Consider the following 12,255-nt stretch of genomic DNA (forward strand, 5'->3'; position numbering starts at 1 on the left):
CGGGGTGGGTGGAATGCACCTTGTTACTGAGGAGTAACAGTAGGGGTGGGAGGGCTGGGAGTTTCAATTGCCCATTAGTTCTCTAATGATACCTTCTTGGCTGGGAGTGGGAATGCTTTGTTACTGCTTCCCATGTGACCTCCACCAACACCACAAAAGAGTGGCTTAGTTACCACTGAGAGGTAGTGAAAGTCCTGACTCTTTACTTGGACTTTGATCCCAACCCAGCAGGAAGGGCCAGGGGCACTATTACTGCCAGATGGGGGTGTAAGTCCAGGCTCCCCACATGGTTTCCACCAACACCTTGAGGGAAGGAGTCTTGTTATTGCCAGAAGGCTCCCTACTTAGCTTTTTCTGACCCTACCTGGTGGTGGTGAGGTTAGGGTTCCTCATTACAGCCTGGCAAGTGTGGAAGTCTAGGCTCTCCTCTTGACCTTTGCTGGCATGAGTGGAGACTGGCATCCACAATTTTTTCTGTGGTATAACTGGAATAGACTGATTATTCTCTAAAATCTTTGTCATACTAGGCTGTCCTTTTCCTGGTTCTTTGACGAGAGCAGGCTTTTCTTTTGGGGTGTGCGTGTGTGTGTGTCTGTGCTCACTGGTGCTTTCAAGTTGCTGATTTCTTAAGCTGCAAGTACGAGATGTATGAAGCAAAAGAAAACTGAGAATTCAGCATCATGTTGTACCTTGGGTCCTGAGATCCCTGAATAGTCTGTCCTTTCTCCACCTTTCAGAGTCTTCTTCTCTTTGTTTTATGTTAATGTTCAAAGATTTTTAGTTGCTCTGAACTAGAGGAATAGGGAAAATCACACCTATTCCATCTTCGCAGAAGCCGGTCTCCACACATACTTATTTCATATCGTTTTAAATAGTTTCAATATCTTTTTTTTTTGAGACGGAGTCTCGCTCTGTCGTCCAGGCTGGAGTGCAGTGGCGCGATCTCGGCTCACTGCAAGCTCCGCCTCCCAGGTTCACGCCATTCTCCTGCCTCAGCCTCCTGAGTAGCTGGGACTACAGCCACCCGCCATCACGCCCGGCTAATTTTTTTTTGTATTTTTTAGTAGAGACGGGGTTTCACTGTGTTAGCCAGCATGGTCTTGATCTCCTGACCTCATGATCCGCCCGCCTCAGCCTCCCAAAGTGCTGGGATTACAGGTGTGAGCCACTGCACCCAGCCGATAGTTTCGATATCTTAAAACCTTGGGGATCTAAATGTGTTTTTTCTTAACAAATCAGTTTTTTCTGCTCTCATTCATGATGTATCATTTTCCTTATTATCTTTTACATTTTTAAGGGAAATCCTGAGAACCTAAATTTAAGCTTTCTCCAGAGAGGATTTGCTTCTGCTTCTGCCGGGAGCCACTGGGGCTACCAACTGGGGACCATTTTAGTTCTTTTTAAGGGTCCTGCCTTCATACAGAGTTCTCAGGTTCAGTTTTCCTGTCCTGCAGCAAGGGTGCTCCAGTGTTAGTAGTCCAATTCTAGAGCTATTATTGGCGTTTGTGCCCAAGAACATCAGGATCATTTGTTTACCAGTACTCTTTGTCCTTTCAGCTCACAGTTCATCTTTCTTCTTTTTGTGGAGGAGGAATTGGCACACCTTGAAGATTTTCCTTATTTTCTTGCAAGTCCAGAGGTGGTTTTCAAAAACTATTTGTTATAGTTTATACAGGATCTGTCAGTATTGTGGTTAGAGGGCCAAAATCACTGGTAGAAAGGGAAACCTCTTACATATAACATTTGCATTTTAAATATTACCTTGAATACAATTAAAAAAAAAACACCAGTATTTCTCATGACTATCAGGCTTTTCTTTCTTCTATTTTTTTTTTAGACAGGGTCTCGCTCTGTTGCCCAGGCTGGAAACCAGTGGCACAATCATAGCTTGCTGCAGCCTCGAACTCCTAGGCTCAAGTGATCCTCCCACCTCAGCTTCCTGAGTAGCTGGGACTACAAGTACGTGCCACCATACCTAATTTTTTAACTTTTTTGTAGAGACAGGTTTTTACTGTGTTTCCCAGGCTGGTCCTGAGCTCCTATCCTCAAGTGATCCTCCCACCTCTGCCTCCCAGAGTGCTGGATTACAGGTGTAAGCCACCGTGCCCAGCCCCAGATTTTTCTTAAAAGGCAGACATGAAGGTTTTTATTGTTAGCATTTTGAATTCTTTAACTAAAGTTGTCATTTTATGTGAGAGATTATTAGAATAATATTCAATTCGTAGTATCGACAGCAAAACTGAGCCTTGCTCACTATACTACTATAAGCCTTATAAGTGGGTTCTTGCTCACTGACAAACTTGGTTTTCTTGGGAGGAATTAAGAACAAGGAGGAAACTAGAATATGGGAGCGGATATATGGGAAATAGTGAGGTGTGACAGCTATGAAATATGGTCTAACATGTAGCCTATGATAGCCTCACTACAGAATTGCACCTGTAGCCTGAAAAGTCCTTTTACATTTTTCACAAGAGAACACATTTTTATTTTATACTCCTGCAACTAGATCAGCCGCATTCCAGTTCAGAAGGCACAGCTCACTGCATTCCACAGAGACATTAAGAGAATTTTTGATAACTAATATGCATGACTCTTGTTTCCTTCATTTATTCAGTAAATAAATCTAAGGTCACCATTTCTCAAAAAGTCAAGTGCCTCTGCCTCCCCACATTTTTCACTTCATAGTACTGACTCTCTCACTTTAAAATCCAAGGATGGCCCTGGACAAATTTAATTCTTCAATAAAATAAGAATTGCTAATACTTACCATATGCCAATTTCTATCCTAAGCTTATTTTATATATATATATATATACACACACACACACATACATATACTCATTTAATCCTCAAAATAATCCTAAGATGTAGATGTTTTGATTATCCTCACTTTATATGTGAGGAAACTGAGACACAGAGAATAAACGAACCCAAAGTCTCACAGTGAGAAATGGTGGCACAGACAATTGATCCTTGGCTATTTGGCTCCAGAGTCTGTACAATACCACTCCACTACAGATGCTGCACGGCCAAGACCAGACCCAGCATGTGTGATGATTTAACAACATAATGAAATGAAGTACTTTAGTAGAGACAACAGGTTAAACCACAGATACATTTATTCCTCTGAAAACAGTATACCATCTTTCCAATTTTCAAAATGTTATTATCAATTGTCTGCAGATTACTCTCATTAAGCTGATTTTTAAAAATCTCAGACAGAGCAGAGCAATTCACCAGCACCATCATCAAGTGAGCTACAAATCTATCTTTTACCAGAGCAAGGAGACACTTAAGATCAATTCAAGAGAATAGCTTTCAGTGTTCACAGAAGGGGTACTCACATTCATTTGTCACATATTTCAGGCCCTCATACACCCCTTTTAAATTGTCTAACTGCTATCTCAGTTTCTTTTTATAGTCTGAAAACAAGGAATCACCCAAGTAAGATACTCCTTCAGAGCACTGCTGAAAATGGATCAAACATGGAGATCCCCCAGATCCCTGTTCTCAAGTGTTAAAAATATTTTATATTAGCACATAGAATACCCTTAGATATATTCTGTTATGTTCTAAAGAGTTTGTGTTTCCCCCTTTTTGATGATGTCTTCAATTTCTTCTGAGACCTTTCCTGTATAGTCATTTGGTTCTATTGCTTTTAACTTCTCTTGATACTCCAGCGGCAAACCATTTTCTTTTGCACCCATGCAAATAATCTGGAAATGGTTAAAACAAACAAACAAAAAAACCCTTTCAGTTAGGAATATAATTTAATGTACCATACCACAGCTTTATTTGCCTTCTCAAAGTATGAAGTATTAGCTTTCAGATAACTCTAGAATAAACAATTATATAAAATAGAATACCATCATTCCTCTCACACTGAGCATGAATGTGTATGGAGTTTTCAAAGCCAAATGAAGCATCCTCATGGAATATCAACTTTCTCAATATATGATTTTAAATATTTTAATATTAAGACAAACATATCTATATAGAATTTATATGACCTTTTAAGAAAAAAAATACCATTCTTCAAAAAAAATTTAAAGTTTACAGAGAGCAGTTTCGGTTACAATGCCAGAGTTTACCCTTGCTCTGAATTGGACATGGGGGAATAAATGGCAACTGTGTTTAGCGGTACTTTCATAATCTATACCAGGCTAATTTCTCTAGGTTTCATACTAAAAAATTCCAGACGAGGCCTAGGAACCAGATTACCTATTACAGGTGCCATGACCTGATTGGGCCTGCCAACAGAGAGCTAAGCTTAGGTTCTGAACAGGAATTTTGGGGTCTCTATCCCACATTCTTGTCTTGTGCTTGCAAGGGTGATTTCCCTGATTCTGAAAGGCAGTGTGACGTTTCTTTCTCCACCTAGGGATGAAAAACATTTCAGCAGTAGAAAGTATGTTTCTTTCCCCTATAAAAATGAATCTTGGTATTCATAAAATACTGTGTTACGGGGAGAAAAACATTACAAAAGCATATATATATATATACACACACACACACACACATACATATATATACATATATGTATATATATATAGAAAGAGAAAGAGAGAGTGAGAGAGAGACTAAATCTATTAAAATACACTCATAAATATTCTTTTCTACTTTAATACATGTCTACATCATAAAAATGAAGCAAAAATTTATTGCCAGGCAAAAGAAAGAAAGAAAGAGAGAAAGAAAAAAAGAAAGGAAGAAAATACATGTCTAGAATTCTGACTCACATATATTTCTAAAAATTTTTTAAATAAATAGTTTTAAAAACATAATTCTATCATTACACATAATATTTTTGAATCTGTACATTAGGTAAATAACTATCATTTTTATATTTAAAAACATTTTTATTAAAATAAATGTTTATGTGGAATTTAAAACATACAAAACCTTTTATTTCTTTTTTAGAAATTTTTTTGAGAGCGTCTCACTATCACCCAGGCTGGAGTGCAGTGGCCTGATCTCAGCTCACTGCAACCTCCACCTCCTGGGTTCAAGCAATTCTTATGCCTCAGTCTTCCAAGTAGCTGGGATTACAGGTGCTCGCCACCATGGCCTCCTAGTTTTGTATTTTTAGTAGAGACGAGGTTTCACCACGTTGGCTAGGCTGGTCTCAAACTCCTAACTTCAGGTGATCTGCCCGCCCCAGCCTTCCAAAGTGGTGGCATTACAGGCATGAGCCACCACGTTGGGCCTAAAGTCTTTTAAAAACAATATATTCTTTAGTTTCTCTCAGTGAAATTTAAAAAGTAATCACCACCAGTCTGTAAATAGCTTACCTTTTTATACTGTGGGGATGGGGGAGCACTTTCGTAATTTGTCATCAGATAACTTCGACAGGTTATTTCTTTTCCTTCTTGAGTTGCAACTTTAACTTCTATTACAACATACATTCCACTTTTAACCCCTTCTTGCCTGAAACCAGAACAGCCAAATTTTAACCATATTTGACCTAGCCAATTTAGCTCACTGGGTAAGGTCTTTTTATAATAGTCAAGATGGTGTATGGGATTAAACATTTAACTACATCTGAACATACTTGCTCCCTATGTATTTGGGACACAGAATATATAAATTTACCACATCAAAAGTGAGCTTAGCATTTAGGCTGGGTACGGTGGCTCACATCTGTAATCCCAGCACTTTGGGAGGCCGAGGTGGATCACTTGAGGTCAGGAGTTCAAGACCAGTCTGGCCAACATGGTGAAACGCCATCTCCACTAAAATACAAAAATTAGCCGGGCGTGGTGGTGGGCGCCTATAGTCCCAGCTACTCAATAGGCTGAGGCTGGAGAATCACTTGAACCCGGGAGGTGGAGGTTGCAGTGAGCCGAGATTGCACTGTGGCAATCCAGGCTGGGAGACAGCAAGACTCCATCTCAAAAAGAAAAAAAAAAGGCCGGGTGCAGTGGCTCACACCTGTAATCCTAGCACTTTGGGAGGCCGAGGCAGGTGGATCACCTGAGGTCAGGAGTTCGAGGCCAGCCTGACCAACATGGAGAAACCTCGTCTCTACTAAAAAAAAAACACACAAAAAATTAGTCCGACATGGTGGTGCATGCCTGTAATCCCAGCTACTCGGGAGGCTGAGGCGGGAGAATCACTGGAACCCGGGAGGCAGAGGTTGGGGTGAGCCGAGATCACGCCATTGCACTCCAGCCTGGGCAACAAGAGCGAAACTCCATTACAAAAAAAAAATAGTAAGCTTAGCTTAGCATTTCAATTAGAAGGACTGAGACATAATATTACTTGTTATACTCCTAACATAACTCTCCGTATTTATCTTGTCTTAAAAGATGCTTCAATGTAGTTTTTTTTTTTTTTCAACTTTATACTATGGAAACATTGTTCTTTGGGCTACAAAAATGGATGTGTTCTGACAGCAAGAGAATATCCACCTAGAACAAAGGTAGAGAGGATGGCTCTTTCTCCTTCACAAGTGAAGTAAAGTATCAAGCATGTCAGATAACCCTCTCTTCTCAAGGCCTACTCTTTTCTGCAACTTTTCTTTGTATGAAATGCTCTGCTACACAACTCTGAGAGCTCTAGTCATAAAAAGTATCAAAGCATTTCTAACATGTCCTCGGATGCTTTTACAAAGTATTACTTATTTACTGATTCACCTGCCATCTTAAATAATTGTTCTTTAAAAACTGAATTCAAGTACTTTCAAAATCAACAAAAATATGTAACAATTACAGAAATCTTCATGCCTTTTCACAGTATGAAACTACAAAGAAAAATTATGAAAGACAATAGAATGAAAAATAAGGGCTTCCATCTTTTACATAAGAGATTACAAACATCCCCCCAAATCTTTATCAGAAAATATAGCCTTTCTAGACCTTTTAGCAAACTCACATTATCATGCCTTTTATGTTGACTCTAAAAGTATAATGAATATGTCTGTAGTATGTGGTTTTGAAAAACTAACACACAGATACACATCCTCACATACAATCTGCTTTCTGAATTAATTACTGTTTAACTTATAATTAGAAGCCACCTACTCATCCAGAGAATTTAAATTGCTTTTGTTCATTTTCCATACTACTCCCCACACTTCATCGCCAGGACTCTGAAAAATGGTGGCTATCCCTCCATGCCAAGTTTGACTTGTTTTGCCTTGGGAATTGCCAAAGTCAAGCTTAAAATCCTACAAAGGAAATCAAAGTGATATGATCAATATCCACTTGAATCCAAATTTCCCTCATCAAAATAAAAAGGATTTACCTTGAACTCCATGCAATTAAAACATTCAATAAACTGAGTTCCTTCTATACGTAAGAAGCTGTGGAAAATATAAAGTTAAACAGACAGGACCCAGATCCCAAGGATTATGTTTTTTAAATATTTTTCTTTAAAAATGAAACATACACTGAATATGTATAGACATCTTAACAAAAACAAAAAGTTTAAGGAAAAAAAAAAATCCCATAACCCCAATGCCTGAACACAACTGTTTTCATTTTTGCAAACTACTTCCCAGTCTTCTTACATACACATAAATTTTTACTTAGAGACAAGCTGGGTGATGGCTACATGTGGGTTATAACATTCTCTCTCTTTTTATGTCTGTAGAGTATCCTACCAACATATATCACCAAATTTGCCCTGAGGGACCTGGCATTTGAGGATGAATGATTTGTGTACTTATGAACACTAATACTCATGAATTATACTAATTTATCTACAATAATCATAAGAGCACCTAAAACTAACTGCAAATGGGAAGGCCATTTAAGCAGGGGACGAGCATGCCCAAAGGCATGGATAAAAGAGTGTGTTTTGGGGGCCAGGTGCAGGGGCTTACGTCTGTAATCCCAACATTCCGGGAGGCCGTGGCAGGTGGGTCATTTTGTACACAGTGCTATTGGCTAATACGCCTTATAATATAATTATGGACCATTCCCTTTTATTTTGCTAACAACTTTCTTATACCCATTTTACAGCAATAAACACTGTGGTTTAGAAAGATTAAGCAATCTTCCTAAGTTCTTGGAACTAATAAGTAATGAAATTAGGTTTCTAGTTTAACTTCTTTCCTCACAGAGGTGGGCAATCAGGGGATAGAGTCCTGGGGAAGATTAAAAATCCTTACATGAAAAAGCAAACTAAAAAATAAACAAAAACAAAACAAATAAAAAACAGAATCCTTATGTGGCTTATTTGGTCTAGGAAGATTTCTTTCCATCTTTCCAGAGCTTAGTTTCCTTATAGATAAATTTTAAAAGTTGAACTAAATGATAATTCTAGGATCCTTTTCAGGTTTATATTTTATCCCTGTCACTTATATTTTCTCGAAAAACTTGTCAGACATCTCAGGAATTGGGTTGGTTGGAGTGACCAGTACCTTTATTCAGCATAAGAGATGTTCTTCTAGGACCACATGTCCCTGGCAGGACACCAGGAGATGTGATAAAAGTTACAATTCACACTAACTGGTTGTGTATTGCTAAACCCAATAAACTATTTTCATTCCTCATCTTGTTCCACTTCTCAGCGGAACACAGGTAACCACCTTCTCCTGATCTGCCTCTTTCCTGATTTTCAGGCTGTTCCTTGATCTCAATCCCCTTTGCCAACTCCTCCTCCATTACCTGATTTTTAAATGTTGGAGTTGCTCAAGGCTCAGTCCAGGCCATGGGTGTCCAACCCTTTGGATGCAAGAACTTTTTTGCTTACCTGTGGTGGCGGACATCACGAAAGTTATGCATGGGCCTTTTTTTTGTTTTTGTTTTTGTTTTAGCTCATCAGCTATCATTAGTTTTAGTGTATTTTATGTGTGGCCCAAGACAATTTTTCTTCTTCCAGTGTGGCCCAAGGAAGCCAAAAGGTTGGACACCCATGGTCTAGGCCATTTTCTCTATTCATTCGGCAATTTGCTCAAGACATTCTCATCCCCTCCAATGGCTTCAAATATTCTGATCATCTTTAAACCCAGACCAGATCTCTCTTCTGAGCTTCAGAAGTGCTTAGAACAGGGCCTAGCACACAGTAAGTACTTAATAAATGTTTGCTAATATTATTCTGTTCACTTGACTGTTTAGCAAGCATTTCAAATTCAAAACGTTCAAACTGAACTTAAAATTTTCTCCTCCCAAACCGGATTTTCCTCTTTTCTCTGCAAACATCACCTGCATCTACCTGGTGCCAAAAACCTGAGTCATCTTTGATATTCTCTTCACACTCAATCACTATGCTTTAACAATGTTATCTCCAAATTAGTTCTCAAATCCATCCACCCTGCCCTGCCACCACCCTAGTTCAAGATGCCATTCATTATCTTTGGCATAAATTGCTGCAAAAACTTCTTGAACTCTCCACATCCACTCTTCCCTCCTTCAAATCTATTTTCCATGTGACCAGAATGGGCTTTTGGAGATAGAAATCTGATCTTTCATGTGCTTTAGTTCTGCAGTGTGTCTTATTTGGCTTCTGTGGTCCTGGAAGATGTGGCCCTTCCACATATCTCCAGTCTTCATGCCACATTCCCCTTACTAAACTCCAGCCACGCTGACTGAAAGATCCAGCTTCCTCTTTCTTCAGGTCCTTTGCAGAAGATGCTGTTCCCTGTTTTGTGTGCTCCCCACCTCTACAATCATTCAGGTCTCAACTTAAAAGTCACATTTTCAGGCAGGGCTTTCCTGAGCATCCTGGTTAGGTCAGGTACCCTGGTCATACGCCCCATTGCACTTTGCATGCCTCCTTTTTAAGATGGACCATATACCTGTAACTGAATAATCCCTTGTTTAATATCTCTTCCCCTTGCCCTGACTGTAAGCATTTGGACTCCCTTCCTACAGTTGGGAAATTCCCTACCTTACGAGTTTGGGAATAGGGAGTATCAGAGCCTGACTCCCATTTTTGAGGCTTCAAAGGCCAGAAGCTGGTTCTCTCAGTTTTGCTTAAAATCATGGCATGGGTACGTGGCCAAAACTTAGCCAATCAGGACATTCTGGGGCTTTCAATTAGAAGCTAGTGCCCAAGACAGCAGGGACTCCAGAGAGGCTGACACATTTGGGTTTCAGGAACTGCAGGGATGTACAGAGGCAGGCAGTGTCCAGGGCACGGGGTGGTGGTGGTGGACAATACAGCATCCACGTTTACCAAGTTCAGCAGTGGCGCGGAAGAGGCTCCGTGGGCTGGTTCTGTTGTGTGATGCCCACTGCATTACAGTTGCTGTGCCTCCCTTTATGCTTGTCCGTTTTGTCAGCTTTGTACTCCTGCCTTCCTGGTCATTCTGTGAGCTCTCCAATAGCCTTTCAACACATTCTTTTTTTTTTTTTTTTTTTTTTTTTCTGCTTAAATCAGCCAGTTTCTGTTGCTTGCAACTAAGAACTCTGACGATGTTAGCAGAGATCATGTTTGTCTCATTCGACGCTGTCAAAAAGGTTTTGAACATAATCTATTGTACCTCTGTCCTACAGACTGAGAGTTCCTCAAAACAGTCACTTTACTCAATCATGTTTATACCCTTAGTGTTACGTGCCGGAAGAATATGTACTAAATGAATGAATGGACTGGGCTGAAGAGCAATAATTTACCAACACTGGTTATAGTTCATCCAGCCCCTTGACCTAACTGAACACAGCATTATTACAAATAAGACATGGTCCCAGCTTTCAGGACCTCTCAGATGAGGAGCGAAAGGCAGGTAAACGGATTTTCACAATGCCAGGTGAGAAGTGCTGTAACAAAGGTATGTACAGAACAGAAGGCAACCAATTCCCAGACTCGGGTCAGAGAAGACTCCCCAGAAGTACCAACTGTATGCAATCTGTTAAGTTAGTGGACGAGAGGCCAAATCGGTGCAGACCGAGCAGCCGGTGCAAAGGCCAGGAGGGGGAAAGCTCCAGGCAGCCCGAGAGGGCACCGTGGCCGGGGCAGGGCCGGGCAGTGGGCGCAGCGGAGGAGGTGGACCCACCCAGGAGGCGGAAGCCGCGTCCTAGTACCCTCATCAAGAAGAACTGCATTCCTGGCCCGATCGGCCACGTGTGCCCCCGAGGAAGCGCCTTCTGGGCATCCCGGCCCCGGCGTGGGTAGCGCGGGCGGGGGCACTCACCTGCAGGCGGGCCACACAGAAGAACGCCGCCGAGGGGTTTCGGAGGTGGATCCTCTCTGTCAGCAGGTTGCTGCCGTAGGCAAAGTACAGAAAACTCTCCTCATCTGGACCCGTGACGTCCTTGCAGCCCGAGTTGGCCATATCCCACTACGCCCCCTGCACTGGAGCCTGGAGCAGAGCTGTAACGAACGGCCAGAGAGCGCAACACTGGGGCCCACTACCCCGGCGCAGTGACCGCCGCGCCGCAGCCTCAGGGTTACCGGACTGGCGGGAAGCGTGGGCCGGTCGAGTCAGGAGCGAGAGCTCTCCTGATTGGCTGCCGGTCCCCACCGACCTGAGTCGCCCCCTTTGATTGGCCATCCCCACGGCCTTCTCTCCGCCTTCCGCCGAGACTCAGAAATAGTCTGTCCTGAAGCAATCCGGCGCTGGCTCCTCATTGGACACGACCTACTGATGTCCCGCCCCTCCTTGCTCAAGGCTTCCTCTGATTGAGGGGTGGACAGGCACTCCTCACAGGCGGGTCGGGTCCCATGGACACTGGCTGAAGGTCGTGGCGGGTGACTGGTTTCTCCGCTCTGGGGTGCGCGTGTGTGGTTCTTTGGTACTTTCTGCGCCTTAGGAAGTTCTGGTCAGATCTAAGGCGAAACAGCGGCCCTGGCCACTCCATCAACGGCTCCCTCATCCGGCAGCTTGCCCGGTCATGCCTTCCTGGCCTAGAGGAGTCGGGCAGGACGGGTCCGTTCACCCTTTCTGCTGGTTCCGGCACCCCCAGCCCTGGTCATCAACCTGTCCCCTTTCCACAGACCCGTCGCCTCCTGGAGCGGCCCCTCTGAATGCTTGGGACTCCCTTCCCTGTTACATGGAAGTTACATGCCTGGGCTTAAATCCCGACGCTGCCATTTACTAGCCAAGTAACTTTGGGCACCTCTGGTCTCCGTTTCCTCTTTTTAAAAATCGGGATCATAATATAAGTTAGGGTCACAGTAGAAACCCCTATATTGTGTTTTGGTTCCCCCCTCCCACACACACACACATCCTGAGTGTATTTTTTAAAACCTATATTGTTAACTTTTGAATGAAAATAAGGGCATAGGAGCATTGTCTATCCTTGACACCCAGTTATTAATCTCTAAATACCACCCCCCACTAAAAGGTATCAACTGATCCTTCGAGAAATG

General features: G+C 42.1%; 1 protein-coding gene across 5 annotated transcripts; it reads right to left on the bottom strand.

The window, feature by feature from the left end:
- Window positions 1–3,101: 3,101 nt before the first annotated feature.
- Window positions 3,102–11,372, bottom strand: GGCT (gamma-glutamylcyclotransferase). Of its 5 annotated transcripts, none has more exons than XM_519024.8 (4): window positions 11,078–11,372; window positions 7,023–7,168; window positions 5,292–5,427; window positions 3,102–3,716 (listed from the first exon to the last, which is right to left on the bottom strand). In XM_519024.8, exons 1-4 carry the CDS (start codon window positions 11,216–11,218, stop codon window positions 3,573–3,575), a joined length of 567 nt encoding a protein of 188 aa, XP_519024.1. In that variant the 5' UTR covers window positions 11,219–11,372; the 3' UTR covers window positions 3,102–3,572. The 5 variants fall into 5 exon arrangements, with proteins under 5 accessions (XP_519024.1, XP_024213548.1, XP_001165688.1 ...); XM_024357780.3 differs by having other exon boundaries at window positions 3,102–4,377; window positions 11,078–11,369; XM_003318234.7 differs by lacking the exon at window positions 5,292–5,427 and adding an exon at window positions 4,222–4,377 and having other exon boundaries at window positions 3,510–3,716; window positions 11,078–11,369.
- Window positions 11,373–12,255: the final 883 nt, after the last annotated feature.

The sequence above is a fragment of the Pan troglodytes genome, chromosome 6, assembly GCF_028858775.2.
Source record: "Pan troglodytes isolate AG18354 chromosome 6, NHGRI_mPanTro3-v2.0_pri, whole genome shotgun sequence".
Taxonomy (NCBI): Eukaryota; Metazoa; Chordata; class Mammalia; order Primates; family Hominidae; genus Pan; species Pan troglodytes.

Bases quoted from the DNA above. Each gene is read 5' to 3' on its own strand.
- GGCT (XM_519024.8), bottom strand. From the start codon at position 11,218: ATGGCCAACTCGGGCTGCAAGGACGTCACGGGTCCAGATGAGGAGAGT. The intron at 5,428-7,022 runs GTAGGTGGCTTC...TTCTGGTTTCAG, and splicing joins AATTTAAATTCTCTGGATGA to GCAAGAAGGGGTTAAAAGTG. The intron at 3,717-5,291 runs GTAAGCTATTTA...AACCATTTCCAG, and splicing joins CATCCCCACAGTATAAAAAG to ATTATTTGCATGGGTGCAAA.